The following is a 17,856-nucleotide window of genomic DNA, read 5'->3' as shown; positions in this document are numbered from 1 at the left end:
TCTTATTGTTGGGATGGTTGTTGTTGTTTTGGCCGAGTTAAATTCTCGGGGGTGTTGAATTTACAGGGGAGATGCTGCCGAAATTTCTGTAGACAAGTGTTGATTTAAAATTTAATTGCTAAAGGCTTATAGTTAACATTTGGTAATTGTGACCATCCTCTATTAATTTTCTTTTGATTTTGAGCTTGAGGAAATAGTTGGGGAAAAAGGGGAAGAAGAAGAGAAAAAATGAAATGAAAACTGACTAAATAAAGCTACTCACACGCCACTAGCGTGTATCACACTCACCATGCCAAGTCAGCGAAAAGTGTCTAAATGACACATTTTGGCCCTACCTCAAGTGTCTAAATGGAGCAAAGGACACTTGATCTGTTCAAGTGAAAATCTTGATGATCACGTGGGCCATCGATGGGTTTGGTATCTTGATGACCACGTGGGGCCATCGATGGTTTGGGAATCCGCGACTTAAGTAGCACAAAAAAAGAAAAGTTGAACCAAAGTAGTACAGAAAAAAAAAAGCACATAAATAGGATTCACGCATGAAATTCATGCGTTAAAGGACCAACTTGCAATAATACGATATACAACTTTCACACATGAAATGTTCTCCTTTCACGCATTAATTTCATGCGTGAAAGAAGCACAGTTTTTTTTTTTTTTTGGGTGTTGCCTTTCAAATCACATTTTTTTCTATACTTTGGGCAAAGATTAGTCATGTTTCAAAACCCCAAAATATCAATATTTTATATAAAACTTAATATCTTTTTTTGCGTACAATAATGTCGGCTCATTACATCAAGTCCACCTAAACGTTTGAATCGCCGTTTTAGGGGTTCTAAAGTGCCCCGAAGTAAGTTTTGAAACTTGTCTATTTATAGGGTTTTGATTTAAGTGTTTTATTATATTTGAATGTACAAATATAAATATTTGATTAATAATAATTCATCCAATACGAGAGGTTTATACTAATTTAAAAATAATTCATTCCATGTAATTACAATACTAATTCAAAGTAATACAATAATAAATTACAATAATAATACAATTTTCAAGTTCTAGAGATTCTATTACTTCGAGACGTGCTTGTACTACCACGGCCTTGTTGCCCACAGGAACGCTTGTCATGGCCATATTGCTTACAGGTAGAGCACTTGCGAGAATAAGTTCTTTCACTAACATCCATTTGATTGGGTCTACGACTTCGTGAGTTAATGCCCAATTTCCTGATGTAATCCTTATTAGCAACCATCGAAAACGGCTCGTTTGGCCAATAAGCTTCAATACCAAGTGGGTGGAATTGGCTGGAATATGCTCTAAGGTAGCTTGTGGACCTTGTATTCCCCGCCACATAAGTTGTTACCGTTTTTCTCATTCTCTGAAGACTTGACAGCATGAGAACACGGCATGTGATACGTTTGCCACTTACCGTGTAAGTGCATGTTCTTGCCTCATAAACGTTATGCACGTTTCCACCCTACCGTTGTGATAACCCGTCCTAACTTCATAGACATGTCGAATTGGGTCATACTCGGTCATTTGGTGGTGCTCACATTTTTTTCTATAATGCTCCATAATTTTGAAGGGCTTTGGCATCCATGTCCCGCCGTCGGCTAATATCGCTCTAGCTTGCCTTGTCCTAACAACAAATCGCTCCACAATGGCCCATTTTCGTTGTTGATGCTCCATCGCAGCCCCCCACATCAATTTATTTAGAGTGCCATTGTGAAACGTTGATTGCAAATTTGCCTTCAAGTGCCTTAAACAATAGCGATGGTAAACAAAGGGAGGCTGCCACCCTGGTAAATTAGCCATATTGTGCAATATGCCTTTATGACGATTAGACAACACGCATATGCCGGTACGATCCTTAATAACATGAGTTTTCAAATGGGTCAAAAAGATCCCCCATGTGTCGTTGCTCTCGTTAGCGGCAATTGCGAAAGCAAAAGGAAATATTGACCCATTGGCATCCATTCCTATTGCAATTAGGAGCTTGATGTCGTAGGCACCATATACATGCGTACCATCTATGGATATCCTTTGGTCGGCGGTGAGCAAAACCATCAATGCATGGTTTGAATGTCCAAAATACGAAGTTGAAGATTTTACCCTCTATAAGCCGCCACTCTACAACGGTACCATTATTAAAATGTTGTAGAGGCATTGCCATATACAACGCGCAATTGACAAGAAGTATGCCAATTTCCAAAGACCATCTCAAAAGCGCGTTTACGCCCGAGAAATCCCTTTCTGTTGCTTATAGTTTTACTATATATGGTTTGAACGTTTCGAATACAATCTTTGATGGGGATCCTGCACAAGTTTAAACAAACAACATTTAGTAATTGATCTTTTAATCGATATAAGACATATAATGTACTAGGTAGGATAAGTTACCTTGGCGTTTCAGCAACGTCCTTAAGTAATACTTGAGCAATCATGTTTGTATCTAAATTATAATGATCTGCTCGATTTTCTTCCATATCACAAGTGTGTCTTTCGCGGAATTTTGTGATAGCCCACATACCATCAGGCTTAACAATTCCCCGAAGCAACCACTCACAGCCTTGATACCGTCATTTACAAACTAGTCTCCATATCTTTGAGGTTGAAAGATCAACCTTAAACTCCCTCAGGTCCTTAAAACAATAAATTTTGACAGCCCGTTGCAACGCCTTTTTGGATGCGAACAACATTCTCTTTGCAAGGTAGCATCGATCTTTGTTGAGATCCTTTGGTTCAATCCAGGTTTTTTGGCGACTATCATCATCTTCTCTTGTGAAGACAAATGCATCATCACGACCCCGTTTTGTCAAGATAAGGGATATTATTAGAATGCTACTGAATTGGGCTTTCAGAAGTTGGGTTTTCAGCCTTCGGTGGTGGTGCATTGGTTCTTGTTGGTTTTGGCTTTGAGGAATATTGTTGGTCATACCAACTTGAACATCATCATCATCATCTCCATCATCGGTTACCTCTGCATTATTAGCTAGTTCATCGTCATCACTTGATGATGACTCATAATAATTAGGAAAATCTTCATTATCAAGTGCATTCATCCTCCTACACGAAAAGTAACATATTTTAAATACCAACATCATATATATATTCATATATATATATATATATATATGTATATATATATTCACATATATATATATATATATGTATATATATATATTCACATATGTATATATATATATATATATACGTATAATTTAATATCAAGGTGATGAACTTACCGTCGTTCATAAAGATCGGTCATGGTGTGGAGATTGATCAACTCCACCGAACTGAGAGGATTGACCAACATCCATATTTGGTACCACTGGCGAGTTTTGAGAATAGTTCCTATAAAGATTTTAAAACTGGTTATTGACCAATTCATACAACAAACACGTGCTATAATATGAAAAATTCATATTTACCAATTTTCATTGTAAGCTTGATTAAATTGCTGGCTTAGATTTTCCAGCGGCACTTGACCACTCAAAATGTCTCCATAAGAACTAAAGTTCCCATAAGTGTTACCATGAATAGGTCAGACTTGAGGGGACTTCTTTCGAGGTATCTTTTCAACATACATCTCAAGAACATTAATGAATACTAAACCACGATATTCTTCCGGCGATCCCAAATAATCACTCAAAGATTCATCATCGTTGATATTGTGCATGCCATAACGCACTACACCGTTTGATATTGTTTGTGGATATCTGCCAGTTATTGAGATTCCAAACTCAGTGGGTGTAGTTTTCATTCTTTCGTGCATGTAGTGTTTCATAATCTAAAGTTGTTGAAAATTTAACATGGGCATTTGGTTTGGTACTATAACGAATGGAGTAATTGTCCTCGACGATATCTCCACCCCAAAATAGTGAAACCTTAACAGTTGAAGCATTCTGAGACATTTTTTCTATGAAGTTTGATTTTTTTTTTTAATGACTTGTAAGACTTAGAAGTTGATGAGTTTTTCACTCGTCAAGCCTTCAAGTTAAATAGACCACTCAAAATTGTAATGCGTGGTAGATTGCGCATTAAAATGGTGCGCAATACAAGTCGTGTTAAAACGGTCAAATAATGCGGAACGTATTGTCAAATCATGCCTTTATGTGTCATAGATTCTGAAATTGACATTGCGCATTAAAATGGTGCGCAATACAAGTCGTGTTAAAACGGTCAAATAATGCACCAACGTATTGTCAAATCATGCCTTTATGTGTCATAGATTCCTGAAATTGACATTGCGCATTAAAATGGTGCGCAATACAAGTCGTGTTAAAACGGTCAAATAATACAGCAACGTATTGTCAAATCATGCCTTTATGTGTCATAGATTCCTGAAATTGACATTGCGCATTAAAATGGTGCGCAATACAAGTCGTGTTAAAACGGTCAAATAATGCAGCAACGTATTGTCAAATCATGCCTTTATGTGTCATAGATTCCTGAAATTGACATTGCGCATTAAAATGGTGCGCAATACAAGTCGTGTTAAAACGGTCAAATAATGCAGCAACGTATTGTCAAATCATGCCTTTATGTGTCATAGATTCCTGACACTTAGATTGCGCATTAAAATGGTGCGCAATACAAGTCGTGTTAAAACGGTCAAATAATGCAGTAACGTATTGTCAAATCATGCCTTTATGTGTCATAGATTCTTGACACTTAGATTGCGCATTAAAATGGTGTGCAATACAAGTCGTGTTAAAACGGTCAAATAATACAGCAACGTATTGTCAAATCATGCCTTTATGTGTCATAGATTCCTGACACTTAGATTGCGCATTAAAATGGTGCGCAATACAAGTCGTGTTAAAACGGTTAAATAATGCAGGGATGAGGTGTGACTTTCACGCACAAAATCTGTGCGTGAAAGGTAAGTTTAGTGTTACGCTTTCACGTATAGTTTTTATGCGTGAAAGTTTGCTGCTGATTTTCACTTTCGCGCATAGCTTTTGTGCGTGAAAGTTAATTCTGTACCTGCAATAAACTTTTTACAGACTTGTTTTTTTTTTTTTTTTAAACCTATTAAAATCACGTTTTTTTTTCATACGTTGCACGAGTTATTATTAAGATAACTAATTATCATTAAAAAAATAATAACATAAAATATACACTTTATTTATAACATTCACAATCTCAGGTCCCACAAGTGGGAGCCTTTAGAGTTCGGCTAGGCCTAAGGCTAACCCCCCACCACCACCACCATCATCTCCATCCCTCTTCCTCCTCTTAATCTGTATATGCTCTATGGTATGATCATTCTTGCTTCCCTTCCTTCCCTTCTTTCGACCCGGACTTCCCCGGTTCATAACATGTTTTCTATGAGAAACGACGGTGGGCGGTGGGACCGGTTCATAACATGGCTCCTCGTCAATCTCATTAGGTGATGGGTCCACAGGCGCAGAGGAATGAACCTGAAATAACATATAAACAATTTAATTTAGATTTATTCTAAAACGAACCTGAAATAATTATTTTATTTCATTGTAAAAATCGAACCTGTGTGTCGACGGCCTCCTGAGATGCCTGGTGAGAGGGCTCCTGAGCTGGCTCCTCAACGATCTCTTGAGTGGGGCCCGGTGCAGGAGATGGGTCCACAGGTGCAGATGAATGAATCTGAAATAACATATAAACAATTTAATTTAGATTTATTCTAAAACGAACCTGAAATAATTATTTTATTTTATTGTAAAAATCGAACCTGTGTGTCGACGGCCTCCTGAGATGCCTGGTGAGAGGGCTCCTGAGCTGGCTCCTCAACGATCTCTTGAGTGGGGCCCGGTGCAGGAGATGGGTCCACAGGCGCAGAGGAATGAATCTGAAATAACATATAAACAATTTAATTTAGATTTATTCTAAAATGAACATGAAATAATTATTTTATTTTATTGTAAAAATCAAACCTGTGTGTCGACGGTCTCCTGAGATGCCTGAGCAGCCCCCAGAGCAGGAGATGCAGATGGTGCCGTATCAAACACGAACTCCTCGAACATGGAGTCGTCAAAGTGTATCTGTAGGCCACCCTGTAAATCACGAACTGGCCGCTCACCCTGTGGATCACGAACTGGTGGATGTGGAAATGAAGGCCAGGGCACATAATCTGAAAAAAGGTACGCATATACGCGTAGGTTCGTGAAGTCGACGGCCGGGAATGAAAAGTCGATGGGATATCTGTAGTCGCCGGCTGGTAAGAACTCGGTGGGATATCTGAAGTCGCCTCATCACCTCTGCCAGCCCTACCACCTCTACGACGGCTACGAACTCCTCTGCGACCACGACCACCTCGCCCCCCTCAGCGGGGCGCGGAACACGCTCACGAAGACGCTCAAAGTCATGCTGTCTCGTTCATACCGCCTCGGCAAGCTCAATCATCCGTGCTGCATACTCCGCCGTCTCGGGGGCCTCCATACGGGCAGTGCTCTCATAGCGCATCATCTGAACGGTCCGTACCAGCGCCTCGTACGCTCCTGCGAGAGCTACATATCCCAGGCCATCTGGACGACGCCTAGAGGGGTTGCCAATAATGATGCGAGTGATCCGCATGTACCACTCCATGTACACATGGATCGGAGTATCATGTCCGACCACTGCTAGGCTCGTCATCCTCACATCCTAACTCTGGACCTGCTGCTGCATATATAGTCGCCATGCATCATCGACGCCCGCACGCTCGTCCCTCGCATGGTGGTCATGCTCCCAAACCGTAGCCGCGGGTATATTCTGTACATACCAAAACTGCCGTAACACGCGGTCGGGCGCGTGATACTCAACGATATCCATATGTATCAATGGACACCGCGACATCCACATGTGCTGACCAGCCCTACAAAACGCCGGCAGCTGATCCAAAATATGATCATACGGCGTCCATATAAAAGCCTGTAAAAAGAATTGAACTAGTTAGCAATAAAAGACTAAAATAGTAGCTATGTGGTCTAGCGTGTGGATCTAAAATATGAACATACCGTCTGTGCCGTCATGCGGTCTAGCTGATCCCTAAACGGGAGAAGGCTGTGATGAGTCTCTGCACGTCGGCATACGCCTCACGACCATCTCCGCGCGTATGGCATCGGCACGCAAGAAGAGGGGCCGGGAGGATGAGCCGGTATAGGCCGAAAAGGTCTCAACCTAGTCCACACCCATATCCGATATAGTCATTTACAAAACATTTTATCGGTGTCGTTTTAAAAAATATATTTTGTGTTTAATTACACGTACTTAAATATATCACCCGAAGCGAGCGAGCAAAATGCGGTGACCTCTACCCTCGTGCCCATAGAACATCGGCAGTAATCTCGATACATGTAGCCCAGCACAGCAACGCCCCAACTATAGCATCCTAGCTCGGCAAGATCGTCGATATACCGAAGATACCTCAAGCTCAAATGCGAACCCGAAGTGTTCGGGAACAGGATGGCCCCGAATATGACGAGTAGGTATAGACGCGCGCGTCGGTCAACACGCCCGAGGCGTGTCCTCTCCAATCGGATGTTGCATGTCCGCGAGGCGCAAGCGAGCGTAAAGGGCCGATAATAAAAGCCGACTCGGCCGAAATATGACCATCCGTAGCCGCAAAACCGGCGAGCCTAGTCAACTCATCGCAAGGTGGCGCACGAGGGGGCTCCTCAATATACAATGGGCGTCCATCAACCCGTAGCCCATAAATGACCTCACATCCCGGGCGGTAATGGTAGCCTCACCGGCGCGAGATGAAATGTGTGCCTCTGGGTCGCCACCTCGCAATCAATGCCGTCACTAGCGACCTATCGTGCTGTACCCGACCAACTTCGACGCACCGGTAGATACCGCCTCGTCGTAGTATATTCAGGACACGAGGATGTGGGGGGTGAGCAGCTAAGATCTCCCATGCTGAGTCCCCTAACCGTGTACGAACCTGAGACTCAGGCTGCAGGTCAGATGTCCATATGTATTGCGACCGATGCTCGGGTTGAAGATACAGTAACTCTCGGTCGAAGGGACCCGGATCAAGAGGGTGGTGATTCATCTGTTTTACATATTTTAAATCAATCATTAAACAGGAAGTATTAGTTATGTAATCTTTTTTCAAAAAATTTATTAAGGATTGTGGTGACCCATCTGTTTCACGTATTTTAAATCAATCACTAACAAGTAATATTAGTTATGTAATATTTTATGGAAAATATTATTAAGGATTGTAGTGACCCATCTGTTTTACGTATTTTAAATAAATCATTAACAAGTAATATTAGTTATGTAATCTTTTATTGAAAACTATATTAAGGGTTTTTAATTCTAAGCTACGGGTTATGAATCCTAAACTAAGGGTTTTCAATCCTAAAATATAAAGGTTAAAAATTAATAAGTTAAATAATTAATAAATAGTTAGCATACAATTAGTATAAATAATTAATAAATAAACAATTAACTAACTAATCAAATAATTAACAAGTTATTATCATATATTTAATAAATAAATAATTAAGTAACTAATCAAAAAATTAATAAATTATTATCGTATATTTAATAAATAAACAATTAATTAATTAATGAAACAATTAAGAAATTATTAGCAAATAAACAATTGGATTAACAAAAACTCAATAAATAATTAGCTAGTCTAACAATTAAAATAGCTAGTATAACAATTAATAAATACTTAAGTCGCTAATCAAACAATTAATAAATACTAAATAAACAATTACTAAATAATTAACTAATTAACAATACATAAACAAATTTAAAAAAAAAAAAAAAAAGGGCAGTCCCAACAGTGCGTGGGCACTGCCCAAAATCGCACAAAAAAATAGCGCAAAACAGCAGCACCACACCAACAATCCTTAGAGTAATAATATGTTTAGCAATGTAATAAAAAATTTGTAGTGAAATACCTAGATTGAAGGTTTTTTTGAGTTTTCAAAGTGACCTCTGCGCCGCTCTATTCCAAAATCTAACCTTAGAAACTTGGTCCTACACTTCAATATCCCAAGAATATTGAGTTTTAGGTTGAAAAAACAACAAGAAAATAGCGTTTTTGGGTTGGGGACCACGGAAAATCGCCGTTAATGGCGTTGGTGGGGGCAAAGTGTCGGGTTCTGTGGTGGGGAAGGAGGGGACCGTTTTTTTATGCTAACATTCACGCACTAAATTCATGCGTGAAAGGCAAAACGGGAATTTGCTCTTTCACGTATGAAATTAGTGCGTGAAAGGAGTATATCCTATTACATTTCATGCGTGAAAGTTGTATATCGTATTATTGCAAGTTGATCCTTTAACGCATGAATTTCATGCGTGAAAGGGTCAAGCTGCATTTTTGCAGTTTAGTCCTTTCACGCATGAAATTCATGCGTGAATCCTATTTATGTGCTTCTTTTTTTTTCTGTACTACTTTGGTTCAACTTTTCTTTTTTTGTACTACTTAAGTCGCGGATTCATGGTTTGGCCATTCATTTTAATTTGTGCTTGAACATTTCTCTGACCGAAAAGCAATAGCGATGACTATGATCCCTCTTGTGCGTAAGATAGACATGAGTGTCTTTAACACGTCTCAAATTTCGTTACTTACTAGTGCAAGCTATTAAAAGCATTAGTAAATTTATAAAAAAACGTAGCTGAGATATAGTGGAACCAACTCTAAAAGCTCAATGGTTGTTTGACTTTACATGTTAATAAGATGGTGCATGACCTAAGTTACTGCATAAATGAAACAAATTGGGATAAGTCCAAAATGGTAACAAAGGAGTTCAATTGCATCATAAACGAAACCTGTCGAGGGAACAATTGTTCTAACAGCAGATATAGTATGAAGGATCTGCAAGCCACTCACAACTGGATACATGTTAGGGGCTTTTTCAGATCTGCAAACCACTCACACGCCACATTCATATATGAAGGACTTGTTTTAAGAATGAGTTTTAAGTTCTCTGTTGCACTGGTGTAAAAATATTTACACAATCAAGTTACTTACAAGATAGTTATAATTAAATTTCTTTTATAAAGAATTAACCGATAACCTGGTAAAAACAGTAACTAACCAACTATCAAAGGCTAAAACTACACTAAAAGTGTAAAAAATCTTACACTGTCATACAGCTTAAATCCTACGAGGGAACAATCTCAGTGACTATCAAAACGTTTTTGCTAGTTTATTGAACTTACCAGAACCGCTAAACGTAATAGAGGACTTGAAACTTCAGTAAACGTCGTAACAGAAACATGTGACTTGTTTACATTTACTGTAGGATCAAACATCAATTGCAGCAATTACAGTACTACCTTAAATACTTTTGACTGGAATCATGGCACAAAAGTGGAAACACACTGGCCTGTGAATCTTCTCTAATCTCAGCAGTACCTTATATTTGATGGATGAGTTTGGTTTAGTACCAAAATCTGTTGGGATCAGGTATGCTTTGCAGGTTCAGCTATAAGAAAGCATTATCAGCTTAAAGAAAATGCCGGGCTTGCTTCCATCAGTTTAGCTCCTTGGGATGGTCATTTCTATTTTTAGTAATAGCATATTGTTTCTTTAGTATGTATGTTGAGTACGTTATAAAGGAACCAGAAAAGGTCCCATTTTCTGCTAAAATCGTACATGATAGCTTTCTGTCTGTATCAACTTATCAGGGGATGTCCGGCTAGCTTTCTATGTATTACAGCTCTAGCAGGTTCATATCCAACTTCGGTCCTATACTCAGTGTTTTTGTGGGATGCAAGAAAATGAGAAATGAATAATGAAGTAGCAATTAGAAGTGTACACTTTCTAAAATGTTAAACTTTTAGATGTGACGATCACACAATTTAACATGGTATCGAAGCAGATTATAGTGAAGCAATTAAAAGTTTATCCTAGGCTTTTAGATGAAATGATCACACAATTCAACAAAAGTTGAAAATAATTTTTGTGCATCTTATGTAACATTTCAAAAAAAAAAAAAATATATTAACGTATTTTCAAGCACAAGTCTATGGTAATCTCCCTGTTTTCTTAACATTTCAAGATTGTTTCCCAATAGAGATATGCTGAAGCTTATGTTTCTTTCATTCTTCTCTATCAATATCACATTATCCAGTGAGAATTCAATCACATTGGGCTAGTAGGTTGAACTAAACAACAACAAAATGATAATGCTTGATGATTTTCGACTCCAACAGTTCTATCTACAAACTTCTTAGCATAGTAAGATATAGACTTTGATAAGTGACAAGTTAAAATACATATCGTTAAAGAGAAAACTACTAATATGGTCCTTTTACATATCAACTTATATGGTCCTTTTACATATCACCAAAAGGGTAAGAACTAATCATCCGTATTTAGGTTTGCTTGGTTTTGGCCCCTCGTGTACAATTCACCACACACATGAGGTTCTCTAAATAGTTAAAGATATAAAGAGTTTTTTTATATTATATAAAATTTAGGAATAAGAAATACTATCGATGCATGATTTTAGCAATGGGATAATGCAAACAGTTCACCAAGTAAAATTTTCAATCCATAATAGAATGATAAGGAAAAGATGACAAATACGAAGATGAAGAAAGACTTGTATAATAATTTCCGTGATATGTTACATGTGAATCTGTGGAAAAAATCTAATAAATAAACTAATTACAAAAACCAACTCAGAGTAAATAAAAATATGACTAAAACTTTATAATTCTATACTGCACAGAAAAGAATGATTTGAGTACCTGCGTTGCATCTGCCTCTTTTTGTTCGTCTTATAAGCTAACCATCTCTGCTTCCAAAATTGCTTGCTGGCTTAAGCTTAATTCATCAAAGTAATTCATATGGTGAAAGTCCTCTTTGATTCTGCTTGCTGCCTAATATACTAAAAGGCATAATCAGCCGAAATCTTGGCAGCCCTTTGAATAATATAAGTAGATCAAATACCGGCATTTGTCTAATGTACAACCTATCTTTGTGCAGCAGCCTTCAAACTCGGTCTCTTTTTAATTTGCTGCTTGCCCACTTCCATCAAAGGTCTATCACAAATACAACCTGGAAAAGGATTTGCGTAGAAGTTCTCTTCTAATCTTGGTGATTCTCCTGCTTCTCTAAGGTAAGGAGCTCCTAATCTGTTGGAATGTAACGCCTTGACCTCAAAAGTGAACTCTTCCCAAGAGATCGCCCGCTTATCCAACAAATCAATTAATCTCACAACATTGAGTCTGAAATGAAGAGAAATACCAAATAAAATTGTTAGTTTGCGCAAATCCTAAATAATTTAAGTGATGACAAAGGAAGTATAAAAATCTTAAGATAATAGTAACCTGTCGGGGCTTATGGTCTTTCGAAATCCTTCGAACCTTCTATGCCCTTGCACGGCCTTTGCCATATTGCCATCATATGTATAAACAAAGACATCACTTTCAAGGGCTACGAGATAATCTAAGGCAGCAAGACGGTTTTGATAATGCCTAAAAGCCTCCAATTCTTCCTTTGTTGTAATAGTTGAGTGAGAGACAACATTGGGATACTCTGTCCGAAACGCATCCATGCTGTTGTTGCCATATATTTCCCCTGCGACAATATATATCCTCGTCGTGGAGGGATAGCCCATTGCTTTAAGAAACAAGGCAGCCTCCCTTGGCGACATAGGGCAGCCGCCTTGAAGTCGCTTCTCATTGCCGTCTATCTCTTTCTCTTTCCAGTGCTTCACTTGATACCTCATAAAATGAAGTTCTTCAGCCTCTCGAGCAGTCAAATTGTTGCTGCAGCCAGTAAAGGCTAACATGTCCTTTTCATATCTGCAAACATGATAAGTACAGTAAGACCTCTTTATAATAGTCATTCTCTATAAAACATGATAAGTACAGTAAGACCTCTTTATAATAGTCATTCTCTATAAAACATTTCACTATAACAACCATGTTTCCTGTGGAACCGATCGGTCTTGTTATGTTATATTATATGTTTCCTACAACAGCATTTTGCTACAGCAGCCAAAAAAATCTCGGAACGACCGACGCTGTTATAGAGAGGTTCGACTATACTTGCACAAAAATGAATGGTTGAGAAATTGGCCAAAGGATGCCATGTTAGAGAGATTACCTTAAGTGGAGAGCAATGTACGGTTCACCATTGTCTCGAAGTCTATCCACCAACTTCTTTCCAAGCTCCTCGATCTCATTTGTGTACCGTATAGCCTCATAATTTGCTCGACAGCGAAGCCTCTGAATAGATGATGCCAAGCCATTGTTAGCAAGCCTTGAATCTGTATGAGTAAATTGTATCACCTTGTGCTTCCTTAGTAAAGGAAGAACCTCTCCTCTGTAGTAACTAGCCTGCAAAAAGGAACAAAATTTTAATTCCAGCAAACAAAAAGTTATAACTTGCTAATAGTAGTTCTAATCTATGTTGTTCGGACTCTTCAAAGTGCATATCGGATCCTCCTGAAGTAGTGCATTTTTGGAGGATACAACACAGATGCGGCACCATTTTTGGAGAGTTCGAGCAATATAGGTTTTGTTTACAAACCTTTGACCAAGAGACAGGTGCCTTTTGAATGGGGTTCACAGCTGCATATTCTGGCGGCAAAGATTCAACAATCTCAATGTCATCCTTTAAAACGTCAATGAAGCGTCCCCAGTCAAAAATATCTTTAAAGTCACTGCAAGAAACAGAAACGGATTAGAACCAAAACTAAAAGGCTCCTAGGAATGTCATTCTTAAACCTCAACTTATCAGAAGAACTATATTATTGTACCTAGGATCTGTCCAAAAGGATTCATGATCAAGAGAAGGAAGAACCAGTGAAGCATTCAGAATTTTTGCAATAGCCACCATATCACATATCTGCAGTAATCCAACAACAATGATTATCGTAAACCACAGCTTCTCATCAGCGGGAAAATAATTCCAAATATAAGTATACATAGAGCTTAAAGCTTCCACTCACCCCAGTTCTCATCTGGTTTAATCCTCCATTGGCATGAACCAGGATATATCCATTGGTCAATGAGGCCGTTCCTAAAATAATTCCAAATATAAGTATAAAAAATTGGAATGGAACTGGTCCAAATGGAGGAAGTGGATATTAAGGAATCAAAATCTAAAAACTTGACATACTAATTCGATTCCTAGGCCGAGCAATGCATTTGTAGTAAGTATCACTAGGTGGCTTCATCCATATTTCTGGTACCTGTCCAAAACATCCAATATTGAACTAGTGCTTTAGATATGTCAATCAAGCCAATAAATCGCGAGAAAGCGAAAGGAGAAAACCGTCTTCTACTCAATGCAAAACATTGTCCATAAACTATCAACTTGAAATAGAGTAGTAATGTAGGTTATGAATTAAAATTTACTGAAAAAGCTAAATAGAGAACAAATACTTGAACTACAAAAAGTCTATATCTTATTTAATTAGCCAAAAATAAAGTAATATCCAAGATACTTTTGGACCACAATGGACACTAATCATTAAACCACACTTGCAGTCTAACATTCCCCTAAATATTTATAGGGGTTACGCGGTAGCTCGTAACTACTGGATTCACAATTAAATATTTATACATGTTCAATGGACACTAATCATTAAGCCACAGTTGCAGTCAACATTCCCCTAAAAGCCAGTTAGTCATTGCCCACATACAACCTTCAAGCTTTGTTGCTGCCTACTACTTCCATCCTTTCGGCTAATTAATGATAAGAGACAGAAGCGGAGCCAGTATTTAAAATGTTTTCATAACTTGCTACCATGGCGTAGCTCGTAACTACTAGATTCACAATTAAATATTTATACATATTTAATGGTTTTCCTAAATATAAACACACAGTCTAAGCAAAAACTACTGGATTCGTACAAACTCGTACCTAATACTAATATTGTACCTCCGCCCTGATCAGAGGCATCCCAAACCTCATTTTATCCATAGGGAAGTTAAAGTATGGAAAGTAAAATTTAACCTAAAGTTTCACCTTAAAAATTACTACTACTTAAAATCACTTTTTTAAGAAGATTCATATCAAGCTCTAGACTTCCTAAGATTGTAAGCAAAAAAGCAAAGGTTTTTTTCAGTTCCATTCTCTGGAAAATGGACTGCATATGAACAGCAAATCTAGGTAATATTTCACTTAGAAGGGAAAAACGGAAAATTAAAGAGATAAAGAAGTGATTTTGCACAACTTACAGGTAACTCTTTCATCTGTCGCTTTTGCACAACACCAGAAGAAGAAACAGAGGTCTCTGTTTCTGAAACAACTTTTTGAGCATTAATCCAATCATTCTTTAAATTCTGAAGAACAAAAAGTCCATTCTCTTTTCCATTTACATCATCAACATTACCATTATTCATCATAATAGAAAACTTCAAAAACACAGATATCACCACCAATACCAACAATAACCCAAATATCGTACGACCAATATTCTTTCTTGATCCTAAACATGCCATAATTGTACAAAAACTCAATAACCATTCTTCTACTCTAAAAACCATACTTTCTGGCACCCATTTACTCGCTAACAAATATCGCATTATCGTATTATGATGACGATGATGATTAATAATATTTGTATTATTATGATCACCATAATAATCAAAACCGATTTGTAAATGATCTGATAATTTTTCTTGGTCGTTGTTTATGGCGTCTGCCACCTGGCGGCGGTGGTGGATGGTGGGTCCCACTCTAGGACTACCGTTGGCAGAATTGGTGGCGGTGCCACCGGTTGACATTTTAACGTACGATACTCTAAAAACAGAATAAAAAGAAAGTCAAAGAAAACAGAGAATTATGGGTCTAATGAGAGAATTATGAAACGTAGGTTTCTTGGTGTATATTTGTTGTTGTTGTCTATAGAAGATTTTGGTGAGGGGAGGGGTGTTTGCCGATTGTAGAAGCAGTTCTAACGCTTATCTCAAATATATATATATGGAGTATATGTAAGTTACTTTCATGTCTCAATATACTTAACATCATCTATCTCAACAAAATATAGTAATTTTTTAATAAGTCAAACTTTTTAAATTAAGCTAAATATGTTCAAATTGTAAGGAAAAAAGAGAATTTTATAACGAATCATGTCAGCATCTTATTAAAGGCAAATTAAATGAAAATTAAATATAGAGTGTAATTTTTATTTAATTTGCCTCTAATAAAGAGTGTAAGTACTAGCAAAGGTGTGCTGCAGCAGATGGGCTGCTCTTCCCTTACATTTTTTTGTGCGGATTGCCCTTCAAAAGCACTGGTCTTTAATTTTTACCCTTCGCCTAATACCTTAAGTTTCTGGGTTCGAACCCACGCTCACTAAAAAAAAAATGGAATTTCGCAAGACTGAGATTTGGATTCGCAAGGCAGATGCAAAACTCTAACCTTAGGCAGAATATGCAAAATAGCAGGTGGAGTTTTTGCATGCAAAACTCTTCCTGAGGTAGATTTTGCAAAACTCTACCTCACATGCAAAACTCTGCCTGTGGGTAGAGTTTTGCATTCAGGGATAAGTCAAACTCTGCTTGAAGGTAGCAAAGTTTTGTCTTCTAGGCGGGCAGAGATTTGCTTGTAAAACTCTTCCTTGCGAATCCAAACTCTACCTTGCAATTTTTTATTTTTGACTGAACGGGGATTCGAACCCGAAACCAAGAGGTTTTAACGAAGGGCAAAAATTAAAGACCACTAATTTAATGGACAAAAATTAAAGATCACCCCAAAATAAGGACATTCCTGCGAATTGCCCTTTACATTAACAAGAGGTTTCGAGTTTGAGCCATGGTTATGAAAAAATTCTTGATAAGGAGCACTTCTCCCCGAATGAGGCCCTACGCGGATCCGAATATAATCGGGCTTCAATACGGGAAATGAACACCGGGTGGGAAACCAAATAACAAAAAAATAAAGAGTGTAAGTTATATAATGCAGTATAACTGAACCAAAAAAAAAAAATACAATCAAATAAACACAACTGATTTTTTTTTTTTTTTTAAAAAACACAACTGAATCACTTATAAAATAGTTACAAACAGATATTTATGATGTATACTAGTTTAACATACGCATTTTACGCGTGACCAAAACGTGTACCTCATTTGACAGCAAACACTACAGAAAAAATGAACTTAGCTTCGAACTTTGTCGCTAAATTGCTTTTTAGCTATGAGCAATTGATACTGTCAAATCATCTTACTGTTCTGAAAGTCGCAAACTGTGACTTCTACAATGAACTGCAACATGTCAACACAAGTTCTCAAAGTATTGATGTTGAACTATTACAATCTACACAAAATTTGAGGTGATCTCTTGTTCGTCAGTTCTGACTCTGATAACAATCAATTAAAATTAATGCATCGATGTATAATTCATATATAATGTTAAAAGTTATTAACTACCACGGATAAAGAAAGCGTAAATAAGAACCAAAACATCTCTCAAAGCAATCCTCATTCAACGACATATATGATACATTCATACTTTAATCTCCAAATTTTCTATCAAAGATGATAGAAAATCATAATTTCAGAGTGAATAAAAGTTTGTCTGGTCCCAAATATATACTATGACTCATAATTTGCGTTGGTGTCCACTGTCCAACAACTTTTCAAAATTCTTGTTGAAATAAAAAGGTCGTTTTATTGGTTATATAGTTAAACAAAATTACTTATGTATTATTTGTTGTATGGTGAAATTATGTTTTTTTTCTTAATTAACTAAAGGTCATAAATTTAAAAAAAAAAAAAGGAGGAGAGACTTGTCTTCCTTTCGTTCTGATGGTGTGTTTAGTGAAAAGTGGTTGTTCATCACATAATTTTTTTTGCAAATTGGTTTGTGTTTCATAGACATGGAGCAAGCAAGAGTTGGGAAAGCGTGTCATATTGTGGTGCTGGCAGATCAGAGACAAGGCCATATTAACCCGATGCTCCAAT

General features: G+C 37.5%; 2 protein-coding genes across 2 annotated transcripts; both read right to left on the bottom strand.

Annotated features, from left to right (window-relative positions):
• Positions 1-4,905: 4,905 nt before the first annotated feature.
• Positions 4,906-7,085, bottom strand: LOC132049648 (uncharacterized). The gene is made up of 4 exons (XM_059440521.1): positions 6,975-7,085; positions 5,711-6,888; positions 5,509-5,625; positions 4,906-5,423 (listed from the first exon to the last, which is right to left on the bottom strand). The coding sequence occupies exons 2-4, from the start codon at positions 5,837-5,839 to the stop codon at positions 5,169-5,171; spliced, it is 501 nt and encodes a 166-aa protein (XP_059296504.1). The 5' UTR covers positions 5,840-6,888; positions 6,975-7,085; the 3' UTR covers positions 4,906-5,168.
• Positions 7,086-11,515: 4,430 nt separating this feature from the next.
• LOC132049647 (O-fucosyltransferase 19-like) lies at positions 11,516-15,870 on the bottom strand. Its single transcript, XM_059440520.1, has 8 exons — positions 15,127-15,870; positions 14,063-14,135; positions 13,893-13,963; positions 13,701-13,789; positions 13,472-13,604; positions 13,046-13,278; positions 12,265-12,741; positions 11,516-12,162 (listed from the first exon to the last, which is right to left on the bottom strand). Exons 1-8 carry the CDS (start codon positions 15,673-15,675, stop codon positions 11,907-11,909), a joined length of 1,881 nt encoding a protein of 626 aa, XP_059296503.1. The 5' UTR covers positions 15,676-15,870; the 3' UTR covers positions 11,516-11,906.
• Positions 15,871-17,856: the final 1,986 nt, after the last annotated feature.

This window comes from Lycium ferocissimum, chromosome 3 (genome assembly GCF_029784015.1).
Source record: "Lycium ferocissimum isolate CSIRO_LF1 chromosome 3, AGI_CSIRO_Lferr_CH_V1, whole genome shotgun sequence".
NCBI classification, from domain to species: Eukaryota; Viridiplantae; Streptophyta; class Magnoliopsida; order Solanales; family Solanaceae; genus Lycium; species Lycium ferocissimum.
The sequence above is the reverse complement of the archived record's forward strand: the minus strand, read 5'-3'. Positions and strand labels throughout refer to the sequence as shown.